The sequence below is a fragment of the Hirundo rustica genome, chromosome 1 (genome assembly GCF_015227805.2).
Source record: "Hirundo rustica isolate bHirRus1 chromosome 1, bHirRus1.pri.v3, whole genome shotgun sequence".
NCBI classification, from domain to species: Eukaryota; Metazoa; Chordata; class Aves; order Passeriformes; family Hirundinidae; genus Hirundo; species Hirundo rustica.
In genome coordinates this window covers 21,713,848-21,735,274 of record NC_053450.1, presented here as the reverse complement: position 1 = coordinate 21,735,274, position 21,427 = coordinate 21,713,848, and the positions used below count along the sequence as shown (strand labels likewise).

General features: G+C 36.1%; 1 protein-coding gene across 8 annotated transcripts in view; it reads left to right on the top strand.

Annotated features, from left to right (window-relative positions):
* Positions 1 to 21,427, top strand: part of VPS13B (vacuolar protein sorting 13 homolog B) — a 428,881-nt gene that overhangs the window by 274,627 nt on the left and 132,827 nt on the right. For all 8 annotated transcript variants that reach the window (XM_040076409.1, XM_040076406.1, XM_040076434.1 and 5 more), the window contains 3 exons: positions 178 to 381; positions 9,037 to 9,163; positions 10,845 to 10,988. In XM_040076409.1, the coding sequence (XP_039932343.1) occupies positions 178 to 381; positions 9,037 to 9,163; positions 10,845 to 10,988 (475 nt within the window). The remainder of the gene's footprint in view (positions 1 to 177; positions 382 to 9,036; positions 9,164 to 10,844; positions 10,989 to 21,427) is intronic.

Here is a 21,427-nt window from a genome sequence, read left to right as displayed (position 1 = left end):
TAGCAAAGAGGCAGATGAGTATTTTTTAAGATTTGAAATGAAAATAGTGCTTAGTGTAGATAAACATCCAAAATCGATACCTTAATTTTGTTAATGAATCTATGGATCTTAATGAATATCTGATTGGTCTGATTTTGACCCTTAGTGGATTTCTTTTCCTTTTTTATGACATTACAGAAGAGCACTAAATCTAGGAATTCTTCGAGACCCTGGATCAGAGGTTGAGGACAGACAATATCAAATAGATCTTCAATCTATCAACATCGGTACTGCTTATTGGAATCAGTTGAAACCAGAGAAGGAAAATGGAAAAGGAGGGGTTTCGACAGAGACTGAGAGAAATTCTCAAAATCCAGCACTTGAATGGAACATGGCCAGTAGGTAAGGATTTTTTAAAAAACTTACTCTTTTCTGAATTTACATAGCACAAACACTAGAGAGAGCATGCACGGTATACCTGAATCAAATGATTCAATACTGGTTTTCCTTTACATTACAAGCACATTTCCCTGGAGTTTCGGGTTGCACATTTGAAATGAATATTACTGTTGTTACACTGTAGTTACTGTTTAGTTACTGTGTACCTTTGCTTCCATTATAAGCTCTTCTCCAAGTGATTTACTTTCTGTCCATAAAAATATCTCCAGGGCTGAGACTTCAGCTTGTCAGTCTCTATAAGCAATGGGAGGTTCTGTTCTGGAGGGTTTTTTTGGTGTAGGGTGTGGGGTTTTTTGGTGGTGGTGTTGGTGTGTTTTTTACTTCTCTTCTAAACTCCTTTTGTTTGTATTTTTACAAAGCTTGAGGAAAACCAGCTTAGACATTTCTAAATTAGAGAGAGATAAAGTAGAACATTTCCTGTTGATTGTGAACCGGTTTTTGCACTTCTATAACTAAAGCCAGATGAATTTTGAGAATGAGATATTTCAGCTAAGTCTCCTTTACTGGGTCTTATTATATGTGCACACAAACCCCATCCTCTGGTTAAACAGGGTTGAAAGACAAAGCATGCATATGCTTGCCTGATCTTTTAAATTTTGAAGTTTTTAAATATAAAAATGGGGGGAGTTAATTGGTTATTTGTGAAGATCTAAAATTTTTATTTTAGTTTTAATATACTTTTTTTATGCTTAAAAATTCACACAAGTAGTTTGAAACTAAATTTTTACAGACTGTGTAACAGATTTCAGTTTTCTAACTGGCAGAAATAAGGTCTGATGGCCAAGAGCAAGTTTTCAAAAGTAATTTTTTGGCTTTGGAAACATTTCTGATAGTAAATGTCCCTTTGCCTATACATTTAGCTATTATTTCATATAAAAGTCCTTTTTATCTAATTAATGCAGGAAAAAATTCTGATTTTTATGAAAAGTGTGCATAATTTTATGTTTCCTAAGATATGATTCCTATGAATTTAGGAATGAGTTCCAAAAAGTGATGTAGAAAAACAGGCAGAATCATCTGGAAATAACTACTTTTGGTTTAATTTTCAGAAAAATGGGAGATGAGGGGAGTCACATTTTTCTGAATGTAAGGCAAGGCTGCGTGAGGATGGCACACAGACTGAGCTTTATAAGTGATGTATTGATGCAAGGCCAAGAGAGCAGATAAGCTCACTCTTCAGGAAAAACGTGATCAGTAATAAATTCCAGTTTATCATTGAAAAACAGAGAGCAGGAAAAACAGTTCTAACCAAAGAAATGATAAAATGACAAGGAGTCACAGGAGTGCAGATAAAAATTTTAATACACAGAAATAGACTCTGGTCTTCATTTATAAGATCACATGGTTCTTTCCTGTCTTTTAACAATTTATTTTTTTAACTCATGTAATTCTATAGAGGTTTTTTATTTTAAATTCCTAGCCTTAAAAAAATGTATATGACTTTCTAGTTGGGCCTTGATGTTGGACAAGTTCCCCGTGAGGTTCTTTGTCACAGAATTCCACATCCACTGGAGTATCTTGAAAAATAAGATTACATTAATTTCCAAAGGACTTGGAGCCAATTTGCAACTTAAGCTAACATAGCAAAACCAGCCACTGGGAGATTGGCTTTCCTTTTCCTTGCCAGTGGTGGCTGAAATCCTACTGCCAGCACATTCTGGGTCTGAGCCTTATGGTTATACATTCAAATAGGAAATTTGGTGGGATTCCTGAAAAGCTAATAGGACAAGGAAAGCAGCTGTTACAGACAATCTTGAGTTCTCTTTCTTTTTTTTTCTTATAATCTTGGACATGCATCCTCAGCAGACTTCCAAAATGAAGCTTTATTAGAATACAAATAAGTATGTTTGGTTTAAAATTGCTTTTGAATGAATCTTCAACTTGACTTTTAATTTAGAACAGTTGTAATTAAATATATTAGATTTTCCTTTCTGTTGTGCAATTGCAGAATTTTAATTTCAGCTTGTTTTCAAGAAAAAATGTGAATGCTTTCTTACCCTTTTGGTTTTAAATTTTACACATTTACTACAGTTTTTTCAGGATCTTTGCATTTTTGCTTTTTGGTTAGCAGTCAGTTTTGCTGTATTTGGGTTTATTTTATGACCTGCAGAAGTGATGTGCTGAGAACTGGAAGAGCCTGCACTGAACTCTGCCATCCCTACCACTGGCTGCAGAATGTTTTACATGGTGCTTACTCTTTCCAGGGTTAAGTTAATCCTAATATTTACTGCAAATACCACAAAATCTTTATGCTTTAATCTAATTTTGATAACTGTTTTGATACCTATTAATTAAATTTTAATCTATTTTGATTCAAATTTTTAGAATTCTTTAAGTTTCTTAGACATGGTTAACCTGGAACATAATGAATGATTTTTGCTGAGTTATTTTAGGGTTAATTTCTTTGTTTGGTTTTAATATACTTCTGTTTGTTTTTACAAAGTGTTATGGTATATTAGGATCACTAGGTTTAATGATTCTACTTTGAAATCTGTTTCCCTCATTTTTTTTATTACTTTAATGCTATGCGGGGCAGTATAGAATCCAATCTATATCCAGGTTTTTCATAATTACTTTACAGAAAACCTCAGCATAGATAACAGCCATTCCTTTTCCATTCCCATTTGTAAAAGCATTACCGGATTATTTCAAAATAAAATTGGAAAAATTTTGAAATCGATTATATTGTAATTTAATCTACAATTGAAGATTGGCCTGGTTTTAAAAACTTGCGTGAAAACCAAACCATTGTAAGTAGGAGATCTATGGATATCACACAAACAAGTATCTGAAGGGTTTTGACATAATTTATCGCTTAAATGCTTTTAGCAATCTTTCCTCTGAAAGCAAATCCTTTGCATTTTCACACCACTTTTTCTGGAGTTCAGTTCTTCTAGTACTTAGTATGTTAAGGAGTTGATTCCCACCCCCTCCTCTCCCCCAACGTTTACACTGCGGTTTGTAGAGCGAGCTGTCATAGTCTAAAACTAAGATGTTGAATACTTGCAGGTGGTTGGTGTAAGATTCTTCAAGAGGGGCAACAGTGAAATGCTGGTGTGATGCCTCCTGTGTCTCTGCAGGTCGCCCCAAGGAGAAGGGGGGAACTGGAACACTCTGCTAGGGTGGATGCAGTCTTGCAGAAAAAACTGTCTAGATGCTGTGCTGAGGATCAGGGATCATAACTCTTTCCATTATGAAATGTTTATACTTCAGCATAGATGTTATAAAAAGCTCCCTAATGGTGTAATATATAAAAAGAATACTGGAAACAGTCAGACAGTTCTAATAAGGTTATGTACAAATGAAACCTGTCCACATTTATTCCCTTTACCAAACAGCATGTGGGGAACTGGGAGTACTTAACCGAAAGAAGTTTTCTTGATTGAAAACTGCTTTTTCAGCTTGCAGGTCTCCTCCTCCCTCTCCCCCCACTCAATGGAAAAAACAACAGCCCTGAAGGAAATAAAGAAATATATCCTCTCTTGAGGCCTCGCCCCCATCCCTGTGCAATCCTTCTACAGCTCCCAGCAGCAACTTCTGCTTCCTGCAGCCTGAATAAACTTTGTTTAAAAAAAATAATAATTGAGCTTAAAAGCATTACTTCTCTGTGTGGTAATGAATTGAGTGTGGCAATATACTGTGTTACAGTTTTGTCCTTGGCATACCACCATCTGGAACAGCTCTCATGGAGTACATCAGGGAGCCAATGATCTGTTGTACAAAACTGAACAAAATACCACTGCAAGGATCTTCAGAAAGGTTTCCTGCAGATTTTTCTTTGAATAGTTTTCATTTTCATGCTTTTTTGGAACGTTCTTGGCAGCTTGCCAAGTTCTAATGAGAAAGACCAGAAAAAAATTGATCTGTAGATCTTTGTGTAAGGAAATAGGGGCATTCCCCTTGAGTCTTTTGGAATAAAATGCAATGCACTTTTTTTCAGTAATTTATTTTAATTGCTGTCTTTTGTGGTACCTGAAGTTGTGCTTGTATTCATACTGTACAAAGCTTTTCTCAATAAAATGTTTTATTTTTTATACTAATCCACAGCAAAAAATGCTGCACAGTGTTCTTCGTAAGATAAAAGTTAGCTTTACTGAGGTCTTAGAGTACAAAAATAGTAATTCTTTACAGCTAGGTAGTGTACACTTGTTAATTTTCTATTTTTGGTTATTAGATGGTCCTCAAAATGTTGCTATGCGATTTTACTGCCATGTGACATGTCTTTGCAACACCTCAGAGAGCTGAAAGGATGTGGATTAGTCATTAGTAGTTAGATATCCTAATACATTCCTAATACATTTGTATATCAGGGATTAGCTGATTTAAACAGCTCCATGGGAAGCCTGCAAGAGAAAATTCTTTCACAAGTCTCAAGTTAACATGCTGTCTTAAATAACATCTTTTGACGTTTTGCATGCCTCAACAGTACTAGAGAACACTTTGACTGTGTGGCCTATTTCATGCTAATATGTTTTTTCCTTTTTCACATCAGAAAATTCTCCATGAGGACTCATCTTTCTGTAGCTAGTAAAACTAGATGATGCAAATGTGCTTTTATTGTTATTCACGTATTCAATGTATACAAGCTTCTCCCTGATGTATGAATTTTTAAGTATATAAGGGCTCAAAGTCTAGATTCAATAAGGTATTATTAAGAAAAAAATTATTATTACTAATAAGGTAAAAATTTCCAAATTTCACATCTAGGTTATGTTTAGCTATTACTGGCCGTATTTTCTGTTTGTTTTGATTAGTGTTTTCCTCGTGAGAGTCATAGTAGTAGGACTTAGTCCTACTTGTGCATTTTCTCAGCTTATCCAGTCTCACATCATTGTGTCTCCTTAATTAGGGCAACATCATCTCTTTGGCAGTCCTTCCTTTTTGTGTAAACTCAACGTGCTTCTGACTGGATATGATCAAATACTGATGACTTGATTTGTTGTAATCAAATGTTGCTTCCATTGCAAAATTCTGTTCTTCACATTTTTTTCTCTCTTCTTCCCACAACATTTTTTGTCATATTAATCATTAGATGTCTTTGCTTTCATGGTACTTCCATACCCCCGGTCTATCTACTTCCCTTTTTGTGTCTTCTTTCATTTTCTTTGACACATCTACACTCCCTGCTCATCAGACCCTATTATGCCAGTTACCAAGACTGGCTCACTCAATGTTTCAAAGAGGCGCTTCCTTGCTCACGCCTCTATCTTATAAAGGTGTTTGCTGTGAATATTCGCCTTGTTACTGCAATACTTTATTTGAAATCTTCCAGAAAAAATTAATTTCTATGATACTGTAGTATAAAAACCGTAAGACAGGTTGCCACTGTATGGATATTGTTACCTGTGCTGCTGTTAGTGGTTCACTTTTACTTCCCTGTCTGTGGGTGTTTTTTTTTCTTATACTTAAATTGTAAGCCTTTGAGGATAGAGACCATTTTCATCCTGTGCTTTTGCAGGGTGGATCTGTGGTCCATAAACAGTTTATGTTATCGTGCAGATAAAGCCCAAATTCTGCACTAAGGCACCTCCAAACCTTATCACAGTTGCTTAACTGCCTTGTTCCTTTGTGTTAGCATATGGTCTTTCAAATGCACTTACTTTTAAGTGTAGATGATCAACTGCTTTAACATCTCTAAAAATACTAGCTTTTCCTTTTTTTTCCAAGACAAATATATAACAGATGCATAAATGAACTACGGAATGAATGTGCTGCAGACATAGAGCCATCATTACACTCTTCACAATCAAGTTTTTTCATAAGCTCATGTGGTGTACACCTGTGTTAAGTTAACGTTGCACTTAGGTGCAGTGTGGAAGACTCAATAATTCAAACTGGAATTTGTTTCTTTGTTCCTTTTGTGCTCTTTCTCATATCCTCTCCCTTCATTATTTACTGTGCTCTGTTTGCCTTCTGTTTGTACTTACAATTATTTTCCTAATACTTGATTTGGCTGAGGTTCAAATTCACCCACAAGAAATTCAGAAAGTTAGTAAGTAGAGCTGGCCGGGGATAGCACATAAGGATGATTTTAAAAAATAAGATAAAATGAAGCAGTAATCAATATATATTACCAAAAATGTCCTTTGAGATGCAATGTACTGGGTATCTACTAGTATAAAGTATGAAAATTTAGAAATGGGAATATACAGAAGCTGAAAAATAATTTTATCAGTGGTTGAAGAGAGCCAGTTGAGGGTTTGAGGTTCAACAAATAACTTGCTTTTACAGTTTCATATATTAAAATCATACTTACTAGCATTTCAAGAAACTTCAAGTAGAAGTTTTCTAGTATAGTTAGAAAGTACAGCTGCATATTCTTTTATAGAATTGTTCTGCTATTTAGCTCTTTCATTGTCCTGAAAAAAAAAGAAGGCATTTCTTTCTCATCCCATTGAGAAGTGGAAATAGGAACTGTGTAGAAAATAATTTGATTTAAATCTAAAATGAAGGTGATGGCAGGGAGAGAAATAATTTAGAACTCCAAAATCTAAGACCATTTTCTCAAGTTGAAGATGTTCACTAGCCTCTAACAAGTCTGATTTCTAATTTGGGGATCTAATGAGACTAACCTTGCTCTAAAAGGCATCATTAGAGATCAAGAGAGATACAGCTGACCAAAATGTTAAAGCTTTTAAGGTAAGATAGTAGTTTTCTTCACTTAGTAATTGGCTTGCTCTTAAGCAAACTGCACACTTCATATGATAATGTGCAGCCTCCTCAGCAGTGAGGGTCATTTGAGGCAAAAGTTTATTAGAGTTGTGCTCTGCCAATTTTAACTCTGTGGCATCTGTTCTTTACTTCTGTATACTGTTGTTCTAAATAAATTTTAAAATTTTAAGGCCTACCTCCACTGTATAATTTGTATTCCCTTATGGATCACCATTCTTTCTATGATTTTGAGGACACTTAAAAAAATATGTATTAGTAGAATTTGAAGCATCAAAATTGAAATAGCCTAAGCAATAAAATGAATTCTGTATCTTCTGCAGTATGAATTTTGTATCTTTTGCAGTAGTCTGAATTCCACCTCAGGATATGATATCTATTTAATTTATTTCCAGCCTAACTCTTGGCTTACAAACCATCAGCGTGTGAGATTGTTTGCTTTTCTACAGAATCCATTAGAGAGCCATTATCAGACTACACATCTCAATGCCCCTTCTTAATCAAGAGATTTCCATAACCATTTCTCATGCTGTCAAGCAATGTCTGCATAGACAGGCATATAAGCATATTGGTTAATAACACTAACATGGGTAACTCTAGGTGATGGCTGGGACCAATTCTTTATTGCATAGTTGGTGTCTGGCTCACTCGTGTGATTTATGCTGATCCCTGAACTGCCATGTCTCTATTAGAGGGGGCGAATTTAAAGGTAATACAGTGAAATGTAACTAACATGCTGATGAAGAGTTCTACATGGGTCTATTTGCTTCTTATCTAAGGCCATGTAGTTTATTTTTTAAACTTACATCATTTCATGGTTGACAATTTTCTATTTTGTAAGCACAGGAAGACTTACCTCTGACCGATAACTTTATGATGCTTTTTAGAATTATCCTTGGTGAAATGCAGGTATTTGATGTTGCTACAAACAATAATAGGTAAAAAGAATTATCAAAACCTATTTTGGTAGAGGAAGTCTCCCTGGAATTTGAAGCGTATCCTCTTTAGAGGCTGAGCACCATCTTGATCTCATTACATTTTTTTTCCCTCATCAGAGGCTCTCAGATGGCATTTTGTGGCAATAGTTTATTTGACCTGACCCAGAAGATTCTGGCCATTTGGAATGTGTTGTCATAGGCTATTAGTGATCCATTATAACAGTTGTGCTTCTAGGCTTACTGTTTGGTTAAAGGGGGGAAAGAAACCCAACAAAACCCCCAAAACTATACACCTGGCTGGAAGAGAAATGCAATTATCCAGTTTAATGACACAAATATTCTTCGTAAGTAAATGTTGATATTTAGCTGAAAAAATACTGAGAACAAGCAGTGACAGAAGGAGTGAAGGAAGACTGATATTCCTGTTTTTCAAATGGTTCTGAACATCTTGGACAATAGTTACTAATTTCATGTGAAAGCCCTAGTGTTGCATGGGATTTGCTAGTTTAATTTTTCATGTCTTTCATTTTTGTATCAGTTCTGTGACTATTTCTTTAACACAGACCTCTAATGCACAAATTCAAATACTACGTAGGCTTCAGAGCAGCCATTTATAAACTGAAGGGCATCCATAGGCAAGTTTTAAAAATACTGATAATAAAGTTCACATCTTTTTTTAAATTATTATGTATAGTGCATTAAACAGAAGAAGCGATGTCAAGCGTCAAATTTGTCTACCTAGAGATAGGTTGAAGAGTCAAATATTTAGAAATACTTTTCCTGTGAAATGGAAATAGAAATCTGCCTTCAGGATTGGAATTAATGTGATTTACAATAATGATATTTATTGATCATAAGGTAGCAATCAAATGCCAAACAAGTATTGGAGAAATTTTTTGCTGTGTGCTGGATGAATAATATGGAATTTTTTTGCCTCTCTACAATTTATAATGTAATTTAATCTTGACTTTTCTTTCTCTTTGTTTCCTAGCATAAGGCGGCACCAGGAAAGGAGAGCAATTTTAACTCCAATTTTAACAGATTTCACTGTTCGAATAACTGCAGCTCCTGCAATTATTTTTACAAAAATTGATGCTGCAGAGAATTTACACCCAGAGGTTAGTACAAAGTGTCAACAGAAATAGTGCAACTTTTAATATGTGGATAATCTGAATATTTTACCATTCCACCGTTTGAAGTGTTGAGGTGTGTTTTCAAATTGCCAGCTGGAGAAAGGTCACGAGCTGAAATGTTCTTTCTCTGATGGAGAAAGAATTTTTATATAGCATTTGATATTAAAAGCAGTCCAACCAGAGGTAAATAAACATATTTTCAGTTCCAAAAATGGGAATCCTTTAATGATTTCCAGCAATATTTTTTAAAATTTTGTGATGGAAAGGGGTTAAGAAGAGGTGCAACATTAATAAAACATTGTATTCACAAGCTTCTCATAAAGAAACCTGAAAATGCAATCTGTATACTATCTATAAGAAGAAAAGTTAAGCTGAGTTCTCTTAGCCTGATTTCCAAGATCCCAAGTTGGCTTCCCTACCTTTGCTATGAGTACTTCCAGGTACTGATATTTAACAATCTCTTTTGCTGGTGTGTTGTTCAGCAAGTTAACGATAAGTCTGTGAAGCAAGTTACGCACAAAAGGTATTGGCTCACTTTTTAGCATTTGCTTGTAGCTCAAGAACATTTTATATAGGGAAGATATCAGAAAATTTTTGTCAGCTCATAAGGATAATTTCCCTTAAAAGCAACCTCCTGGAGGGAGCAAAACTGGTGCAGGAGTGTAAAGGGTACTAGATGTGTATTGCAGCTTGCAGTGGGTGTATGTACATTGTTGGAAAATAAAAGCTAGTGGGCATAGAGAGAAAAAATCAACAGTTTCACGTTTTGTGTAAAGGGTCATCAGAAGGGCAGATGGAAAATTGTTCAACGTAAAAAAGAAATAGAAAGCCCCAGTATGTCTATGATGCATAGAAGTTATTCAAGTAAAAAAAAAGAAAAAGAAAACAAAAAAAAAAAAAAAAAAGAAACAAACTTGAGCTTGGCTAATGCTTATGCTCAAGAATTTCAGTGTTTTCTGTACGTACATTCTTGTTATCTATTCCCTGGATGACATTCCATCATGAAGGGAGAGGTCTAGTTTAGATTAGAGCTTGAGCACTGTGCAAACTTCTCATGAGACAGAGCGGTTCTTCTCCCCTTCTGTATTGGTTCTGTTTTTCATCTCTTTATTGCTTGCCAACAGTGGTGAAGGTCTTTATTTGTGCTAGACACCACCAATAAAACAGTGGCTATTCAGCTAGTGTTGCCAAGGTATTAAGAATGGCTTACAGGCAAAGAGAAATCAATTAGATTGGCTATCAGTGAGTTCCAACACATGATTTCATTATAAATCAAGCAGAGTTTGTGTTTAAATTAAAAAAAAAAAAATGTACATCTTTTTCTTGGAAGGAAAGGAGAATTGAAATCATTGCCAAGGACACTCTGACAGCCCACTGATACTAGCAAGAGATGGAAACAAGGCCTTGTGCATGAAATGCTTTTCTTGCAAAGTTTGCCTTGACAGTTGGGCTGTTGAAACCCATGTAAAAAATAAGCCACATCCTTTAGAAGCATGACACACCAGTTTCTCCTAAAAAACCCACAATTTTACTATATATAATGTTATTTATCTATGTCTTATAATGTTAAGTATTGACTATGGCAAGGAACTACAATACTGTTATATAGAAGCTGAAAATTATTTTCCCAATAACTGTTACCTAGTATTTTCCCTCAATTTCACAGGAAATTTTGGTCTGTGGTCATTCTTTGGAAGTAAATATGACAACGAATTTGGATTTCTTCCTCAATGTGGCTCAAGTGCAACTTCTTCAGCATCTGGTACAAGCTAATATGGTTGGACTGGAACCCTCCAGTAGCACCACGGAGGTAGGTTTTTCCCTGCTTTGCAACTGGATTTTTAAAAAGTCCATCTGCAAAGTACTATAACTCTGAGGAGGTGTTTGTACCATCTAGGAAGAATTGTATAGGTAAAGGAAATACGTGGTTTTTGTTGTTTGAATGGTCAATTTCAAAATGCATTCTGACACTGATTTAAGAATAGAATGAGTGTTAACAAGAATATTATTCAGTAAATGCTATTATTCATTATAGTGGTTCTGCAACATCTTATGTACAAGGAAAATTATCTTATGTAATGTGCAAGGAGGATTATGTAAATGATGAAGGAAACAAATTTTTGGGAAGTAGGTTTTTCCCGCAGAGATTATTTTGTGTTGAACTTTTATTGAATCTTTGGTATTTTCTTTTGAGTTTACATGCTAACACTGACCCTCACTAAAGCTAGTAAACTAGAGAATTTTCACTGTGCCCAGTAACCACTACTCACAATAGTTGTCTTGGGGACTCAAGTCCCCAAGATTCAGTCCACCTCTGAATATTTTGATACTTCTGTAGCAAGAAGGTTGATTGGTACATCATGAGGGATCCTTTATCTGAACGGTTAATCTCTCCTTTTTATCTGGAATATTAGTGATCAGTAGCCATCTCTTGAATTTTGTCATTCTTTATTACTGGGACTTGATACCTCAGTTTGTATTGAGAGCAAATCACTGTGACAGTTTGGTAAGTTTAAATTCCATGCTTCTGGGCTGATTTAAAAAAAAAAAAAAAAAAAAAAAAAAAAAGGAAAATTATTGCCCTAAGGAAAAAAAAGTGTATTTCTTATCTTCAAAACCTGGAATCTAGTCAGGCTGACAGCATATCTAGTCAGGCTGACAGCATCTTTAATATAGTAGGAGTTAATACATGACAAAGCACTAATTCAACTGGAATGGCTGTTGGACCAATTGAGGTACCTTCACAAATAAGAACAAGAGTTAGAGAAAGAGTTATTGAGCAAGACACAGTCAACTATTCCAAGAATCTGGCTGATGGGGGACCTGGAGAAGATTTTCTCTTTCCTTTCCTGAATTTCACAGTTTCAGCATTGCATGTGAATCTGAGTGGAAGCAAGAAATGCTCTAGAGCAGCCAAACTATTTACATTCCTCTCTCTTCACACTGTCAAAACCCCAGAAGTTGTTTGTTTGTGCTAATCTAGGCATCACATCACCCCCCATTCTTCTATCACTTTCCAAGGATAGAGAGAAATAAAGGACATTGTTTTATTAACATTGGGAAACATGAAAGATGTAGAAAAGAAATGCAGTATATTTTTCTTTTCCTTGGATACTTTACAGACACAGGGCCTCTTTTGGAGATGAATACTGCAAATTATATATAGAAATATCTTCAATAAATTATTTGTACAGTGCTGTTTTCCCATTGTCAGTGGAATGGACAGAATCAGAAGATTTGAATAGGTGCCAGGAATTTAAATTTCGAGTTTGCTTTGTGCAGAAGTGCTGCATTACTTACTTGGACTATAAAAACTTAAAAGGAATTTTCTACAAAATTTCAGAAAGCCTTTTGTTGACTACATCCTGAGATACTTATTTGCTCTTCATTGATAACTCCCTTGCATCACTGAGATCTACTGTAATGAATAATGGGGATATTTCTGGCTCAAGGTGTTTGCCTTGTCTTTAGTAAGCCATAGAACTACATCTGGATTTACTATACTGGAAATATAAATCCATTGGTTGGTTACTTTTTGTCCAGTTCTTCTTCTGTATTGTGTAGCTCTATGTGCCGAAGTGAAACCACCCCACCCTCTAATATATGCACATTTATTATTATTATGGTTCTTCTTTAGTCAGCAGAAAGAAACATAATACACTGATTGTATGCTGCTGTTTTTATCTTAGTGAATGAAATCAAAAGCCTGCACATAGCTTTTTCACACCTGCATATTATTTCATTGCGAGAATCAAAACATAATTTAGGTTCAAGACACTTCTGGAAACCATTCCTTTGCTCAATGTCCAAGCTAGATTAGGCTTTTCAGGATGTTGTTCAGTCAAATCTTTCTTTACCTCACAGGAATGACCATCTGCATAATTGTCCTGTGCTTAATTACCCTTGCTTTGGCATATTTTTGTCTTTATATCCGCTCAGAATTTTGCTTGATAAAACTTTCAATATTTGCCTCTCAGCATTTCACAATACCTTTCCAAGAACAGTCTGACTTAATCTTCTTCATAGCCCTGCTTTAAGTAAATGGAAACAGTAATTAGATGACCCTCCATCATCCTTATCTTTCTCTTTTTCTGTCTGAAAAAACCTAGCTCTCTCACCCTCTCCTTATAAATTATGTGTTTTAACCTTTTAATCCTCTTGATGATCCCTGTCCCATTCAGGTTTGTCAATTTTTTCTTCTGCTGTTGAGCTCAAAGCTAAAGACAGTACTCCAGCTGTTGGCCCACAGGTGTCTCATAATCTCACCTCTGATCCAGTGGCTGTGCTGCTGCTAATGCTTCCCAGTAAATGCTCAGGCTCCCACACTACAGGGACGGTCTCCTATCACATGTTCAGGTTGTTGGCCACCAGGACTCTTGGGTTTGTTTGTGCAGAGCTGCTCTGTAGCATCGGCCTCCAGCCAGTTTTTGATTTGGGATTTTACTGTCTCACAGATTCACTGGATCAGTTAGGTTGGAGAAGACCTTTGAGATCATCAAGTCCAGACTTTGACTGACCATTGCCTTGTCAGCTGGACAATGGCAAGTGCCACATTCAGGTCTGGGACTGTCCTTCATGAGGACTTTGTCCTTCATGAGGTTTCTGTTACACCATTTCTCCATTTTGGCCATGTGCCTTTGAATGTTTGCCCCTACCCCTCAGTGTATTAACAGCTCCCCAAGTCTGATGTCATTTTTCTTTGAATATGTTTTCTGTCCTTGCCAAGGTCTTTAATAAAGACATTAAACATGATCAAACCTTGAGGAATGTCCATCAGTAACTGCAGCTTAGCTATACTTTGGAACATTGACCATTACTTTCTGGTTTTAGTGGCCCAGTGTGGTTTTTACCCACTTCATAGTCTGTCCATTCAGTCCACACTTGAGTGTTTGAATAAAAGTCAGCTGTGGAAAACTGCTAATGGCAAAGCATGTTATCTGGTACTCTGTCCAGTACAATCATCCCATCACAGGAGGCAATCACATTGGGGTAAGGCATGACAGTCATCAAAGTAGCAACTCCTTGTTTAAACTTTAAAGGTGAGATTTCCAAATGGACTGTATTTGGTGGTTTGCAGGGCAGTGCTGTAAAGATAAGTGTAGACAAAAAAAAACCAAAAAACCCCACACTGAAAAGAAGTGATGATTTATGTGTAAATATTTTTTTCTTGAAGTGTTTTAATATTCTGTAAAAAGTTTCATGCCAGGTCTCCAGTGCTATGTTTTTACTTATTATAAGCCCTAGCTTTATACTGTTTTATGAATCTTTGATGTACAGTGGGCCTATTGTACTGATTTCTTCATAAGGTATAGTCTATTATTGCAAAGAATATTGCTTTGATCTACTTGACAGCTTTAGAGTAAGGACACATATGTGGTGTTTGACAGATTAACTGAGGGGCAAAGAATGTTGCTGCCTTTTTGTAATTATTCACTTTTTCAAAATTAATATATGCCAAATTCTTAGAAGAAGAACATATAATACCTACACGTGGAGAACAGAAACAGAAGTGCTATGAAATGAAATACAAGCATAAGAGTGAAGTGCATTAATGTCCTGATTTTGTTCAGTGATACATCTAATATTATATGTGAAATATCAATAAAAGGGCCACATTTCCTCCTTCTTAGAAAAATTTTTAATATTCTGGGAAAAGTATTTCCAGTATAAATGATAACTAGTTTTACTGCTGAGCAGTGATAAAACAGGTGAATTTTCAAGGAGTTCATTTCTTCATCTGGCTAATCTATTTCTTGACGTCCATCACTTACCACCTGGAGATTTTTGGCAAGACTTATTTGTCATACTATCATTTAGAAGCAGAAAACACAAGAACTCCGCTTTGAAAAAGAAATTAAATGCAAACCAACACACATCTTGGTCTGCTGCTGACAGTGTAGGAATGCATGAGTAACGTATCTTACTCCTGCAGTCAGTGAATGTTACACTCCTCAAATATGGCTACTGAGGTCATTACCAACTTTTACTTCCCAATAAGCTTGAGATTAAGGCTAGACTTTTGAAAAAAGGGTCGATGTATGCAAAAATAATTTCTTTAAATTTGTCATAAAGGTTGTTCCTGTCTAATAACTATCTACACTGGAGGCATTGAATGCAAAGAACAGCTACTTTGTATCTTCCTTGAAAAACAAAGAAGGTACTTAGAAATGCTTACTTTTTCTTCACAGTATCACTGTGAGGATTATGGCTCTGGATGAAGAGAAGATGATTACTTTTAAAATTCAAGGCAACTTGAAACATCTGAAATATTTTCTAGAGGATAGCCACTGAAAGCATTCACTCACTTTCTGTTCCGTAGGGTATATTTCTCCTTATCCCCTCCATCACAGAATCAGTCACAGAACGGATAAGGTTGGAAGGAACCACCGTGGATTCTCTGGACCAACCATCCTGCCCAAGCAGGGTCTTCCAGAACACACGGCATAGGATTATGTCCAGACAGTTCTTGAATAACTCCAGTGAGGGAGACCCCACACCCTCTCTGCGCAGCCTGTTTCAGTGCTCGGTCACCCACAGAGTAAAGAACTTCTTTTTTGTGTTCAGGTGGAATTTCCTGTTTATCTCTCTGCCTATTCCCTTTCGTCCTATTGCTTAGTAGCACCAGGAAAAGCCTGGCTTCATCCTCCTGAAATCTTCCCTTTAGATACTGATAGACCTTGACAAACTCCCATCTCCTCTCAAAGTCATTCTTAAACAAGCCCAGCTCCTTAGGCTTTCCTCACCCCATGAGATCCACATCTCTCACAAACTGAACAGCCCAGAACTGGACACAGAGCTCCAAGTGAGGCCTCAGCAGAGCTGAGTAGAGGGGCAGGATCGCCTTCCTGAACCTGTCTGCAATACTCTTTCTAATGCACCACTGGATACCTTTGGCATTTTTGGCCACAAGGGCCATTTCCTTGTCCACCAGGACCCCATGATCCTTCTCTGCAGAGCCGCTTCCCACCAGGTCACCTCTCAGCCTGTACTGGTCCCCGGGGTTCCTCCCCAGGTGCAGGAGCTGCATTTACCTTTGAGTTTCAGATGTTTTTTCTCTGCCCATCTCTCCAGCCTGCCCAGGTCCTTCTGAAGGGCTGCACAGCCCTCTGGGCTATCGGCTGCTCCTCCCAGCTTTGTGCCATCAGTGAACTTGCTGAGGAGGCATCTACCCCTTCATCCGAGTCAGAGATGAAAAGTTAAACAAGACTAGATCCAGTACCAAGCCTCTGGAGACACCTCTAGTTAAAAGCCTCCAACTAGACCCTGTGCCACTGATTACAACCCTCTGAGACCTGCCATTCAGCCAGTGCTCAGTTTGCCTCATCCCTGTTTCTCAGGTTACATAGTCTTGTTTGTTTATTTTCTGCTAACCCAAATGCATTTTTCCATTGTCTGCAAGTCCATAGCTATCCTATATAGTCTAAAATTCAGATAGGTACCTAATAAATATAGCATAAGATCTTTCTTGAAAAAATAGCCAAACTCATCATCTTTTCATTCAGTCATGCTTATTTGCAAGTTTTTAATTGCAAAATTGTTCTTTGCAGAGAGAAATGTAGCACTCAATGTTTCTGAAAATATGTAAATATTTTCTCACAATTTAGATAGAAATGAAAACATTGTCCCTGTTTTGGATCCCTCTCAAACCTCCCTTGCCCCTGGCTGGCATTCTTTGATTTTTGCCTAAGCAATGAGCACAACTTCCAAAGTTCTTCACTGTACTTGCTATTTTATTTATGTGTTGCTAGCCATTAGAATATAGTAGGTCCTGCACAAATTTGATGCTTAAGAAGTTACTTTCCCCAGAAAAATACATGAAAAAAAAATCTTGTTAAAGTACAAGAGCAACTGCATTTAACAACTGAGCTGATGAAGTATGGACTCAGATGTGCTGGCAGAACAGTCCCACAAAGAATGGTCTGGGACTTGAAGTGTCTGATTGGAATTTTTCTCCATAGCTGATACATATGTCAAGCATAATTTACAGTCAGAGCCAATAGGCAATTCGCACAAGCTGTCACTCACCTGGGGAACTGTTGAGCAAAATGGGGGAAACCTGGTCTGGGCACATCTTTGTTTTCTTTCAGAAATTCCAGGCATGAGCTGCTGGCTAATGTTTTCTGCTTCGTTAAAGCTTGGTTTTAGGTATTTGACTTTTGAGCACTATTCCTCGGCTGCATAAGTACTAGCTGCAGCAGTGTTTGTCACCTTGCCTGATGATATTCTGCTTCTAGACCTGGCTCATGGTCAGTCACTGAGCAAACCCCACCAGCAGGTGTGATGTGTTCCATGGGGCAAATCCCTGTGCTCTGATTAACTGCAGCAAGAACCCACCAGCTTCCTGAATAAGTGATATGAATACTATCAAAAGTTGTAGGGGAGCAAAAGTTGTTTCAACTTTGGCATTGGAGTCTAACTACTATAAATATTGGATGTTTCAAAGTGAGCAGAATGTTACTTGTATTCATCCCAAGAGTGGGCAAGGCTGGAGGAAGTACAGCTCCTATCTGCTCAGGTAAACCAAACAAGCTAAGCAAGTGCCTGAATGAGTAATAAAAAATACACCATTAAAGTGAACTAAGTAATAGCTGAGAAGCATCCAAAACGGAGAAGGTGTCGAGAACTCATCTGTGGCAGCTGATTCCTTCCTAGCCTGGCTAAGTCTGACTCTGTTGCATTTGTCACATACTGCAGGCATATATACTGCAGTAATGTTTGCAGAAGGTATAAGTCATTCCCTATTGCTGCAGATGAGGCTTAAAAAAGCTTTTTTGATAGGTTTTAAAGCCCTATAATGTGTTGGCTCAGGAAGTCTGGAAGAGTATGCTGAAGAAGTATTTCTCTGTGCTTTCTTTAATTGTGTGGTTTTGTTGTTTTTTTCCTTAAAGCATCCAATTATATCTGCTTTTAGAGAACAGGAGTCTAAGAAGATCTTTGTTCTGACTCAGTAGGACTGTTATGTTCTTTTTTTTTGTTCTTGGCAATCTCATCAACCTGTTGTTACTCTAACTTCACTGTAAGATAAAGAAAATGGTCAGCAGGATATATGTAAAAAAGTGCAGTTACAATTGCATCACACGTAAAATTTGAAGGAATGATAGCTAATGAAGTTTATAGCATTTTTTCTTGCTGATGATACTTTAGCAGAGCAAACTTTTGAGTGATAAGCAGTTTAATTACTCTTTAGTTAAGGCTATTAATTACGCATGTAAAACATAGAAAAAAATTGTTGAAAACAAGCATAAATTTGTTTTCCATTTGTATTTTGCTTAGGAAAAAAAAAACAAAACAAAACAGAAAACTGGTAAAACAAGTTCCAGATAATACTACTTAAGAAGCCAGACAGTCAAAGTGTGAAATGGCAGATCCACATGTTGCACAGATGTTGTATTGACTGGATAGGATTCTTATGGAAAGTTTTTGTAATTGAAAGTATTTTTAGTATGTTGAAACTTTAAGAAGTTGGCATTTTCATTTGCCAGTTTCTTTTGAAGAAGCTGTTTATCTTTTGTCTTTTAATTACTGAAATCTAAGGTAATCAATGTTAAAGAGCCAAAACAGTCTTGGTTTTTGTATTTTATATAAATCAGTTGAATTTAGGTGTGTCTTGATATCCTAAAATGTGTTGGCACATTAAAAAAGGTAATGCTGTGTAAAGATAACTTCCTGAGAGTTTCAAAACTTTTTGCATTGTGCATTTGGTATTTGTTGTAGTGAGTGAAAACAGAGCAAACTTAGTCTGTGGTATTAGTAATGCCCCAAAAACTGTGGGTATTGGAATGTAAACCAATGAAGTATTTATCAGAGAATTTTGTTTTTCTTGTAGCTTGCACAGTTACTGATCAGGTCTTGTGTACCTGCTCAGTTCTGCCCATGTTTTAGAGCTTTGAATTTTCATTCCAGGGAATAGCAGGTCATTCAGCATGTAGTAACTTTGATGTCCTGGGCTATGAGATGCATTCTGGTGGATCTTCAGCTCCTTAATTGAAGAATCACAAATTTATTGCATTTGGAATGAGTATATTCAGTTTTTTGATAAAATTGTTAGCAACAATCTCATGACCTGGGATTTGTGATTTTTGCATGAATATTTAGTAACTGTAGCTTCCCTTTTTTAATTATTGTACCTTTCAAAGAGTAAGCCGTTATAAAACTTCTAACTAGATTACAAAATGTAAAGTTTCTGTTACCAGAAATGAAGTAACAAAGTAAAGAGAAAGTAACAAAATTTGGATTATTTAGATTTGAAATACTTGAGAGTCTCAAGCAACTTGGCAAGGCTTAGCTTAAAATTAGGTTTGGTTATTCTCACTGTGTTGGTTTTATGGATTTGGGAGCAATGGAATATATCCAGAGAAGCATTTTCACAGTTGAGAAGGATTGCAGAAAGCTGTAGTTTCTAAGCACATACCACAACTAGATCCCCAAAGTAGCTCTAATTTGTGTCAATGGAATCAGGAAATATCTTATGCTTTTATTCTTGCACAGTGAGGCCGCTTCTGTATGCTTCAAATTGAGACTGTGCCTTGTACATCTCAGATGGATTTGTAAAAGAGAACAACTTCCATAACGTAAAAAAGCTCACAAATTTTTGATAAGGAAGAGTTGCATTTCATGTAAATCCGTGTAATGTCCTTAGAATGTGAAAAGGGAAAATTAAGAATTTCTCTCCTAGAATTACAAGGAAAAAAAGAATGTTTCAAACTGATTGTTGCAATGAAAATTGCTCTTTGAAGAGATCTTCAAGATTAGATTCTGCAAATACAAAATTTAAAAAGTGTTTATAGTCTCTCTTTGACATACATAGGAAATTTTTTATCTTAAAACTGTGTCTCTTCAATAAGCATTTGTACTTATATAGCTGAGAAAAATCAACAAGCATAAGATAGTTATTAAACTGACAAGGTAAAGAATTCTTAGTATAGTAAAACCAGACTTGAAATGACAGATTCAAAGTATATTTCCTTTTTGCTAGAAAGAAACCAGTTTTTTCCTGCTGATTTTTGATGTCCACAAGCACACAAACTATGTGGGAAAAAATATGGAAAGTTGTATTTGATAGCTGTTTAAGGTCTTCATCATTCATGACCTGTTTCGGTGACATTTTCCTTAGTGTTTTCTGTGGCCATTTAAATTAAGGTGAAAAGATGTTCTTGCATATCAAGACTTCACATGAAATATAGCTGGGGAGGAATTTACCCAATATAATAATCTACAGAGAAGTTCATAAACAACATTCTTCCAAATATTCCTTGCTTCAACACAAAAGGATTTTGTATTGTCAATGAAAGGAAAAATACAAGTATTTCGCTGGAATACTGTGAAGCTTCATATGAGTAGTGTTTAAAAACTCCCATGCTGCAACAAATCTAATGGGAAAACATCTCATAGGAGTTGTTATTTTATGGGAAAAATAAATTATAACAGCAAAATAAAAAAGTTACAGTGACACAGGAAAAAAACGAACTAAAACATTGAAATTTTGGTTTTCCTCTATGTTCTCATCAATACTAGTAAAAGACTCAAGGTTTAGGGATTTTTTTTCTTCTCTTTTCCTATTTTTCCAAATATTTTAAAATAGAGCACAATGGGATAGAAAAAAATTTACATGAGTTTTAAGTGCAAGTGGAGGTTCAGTCAACTTTTTTTTCTTTTTAGCCTACAGTTCTTGATTACCTGAACCAGACCTTCTTGTGTCTGCTCAATTAATGGTATTTATTCTCTTATACTACTCTTAGTGAAATGTTTTAAAAGACATAAACATTTAGTCCAATCTCTGTATTTCATACCCTGCCTAGCAATATTTTGAAGGTAACTTGTGAATTATTTTTATCATTATCTTCAATATCATTATGCTTTCTTATCCAAGTAAAAAAATAACTAAACGGTACATAAAGTTAATTGAGAACGTCACCATTTCTGATCATTTAATGTGTTGACCAAAATAATCTGAAGTGTTCATTACAGAAATAATAAAAATATTACCTAAAAAGGTTCAAATTTTGAACTTTTCTTTAGGTTAGAACACATGCAAGAAATCATATTGGTTCCTTTTTCGGGGGGAAAAAAATATTAGAAAACCATGAACTGTGTAAGAATTGCTATAGGTTTACCATAAACAGCAAGTTTATGGGTGTTGGCATATATGCAGGACAAAATCACTGAAGGCAGGACGGTCGCTCAAACTCAGCCTAAAGAGAAGTGTGAGAGAACACGTGCTTGGGCTTTCTCACAGTGTGGACATGGGAC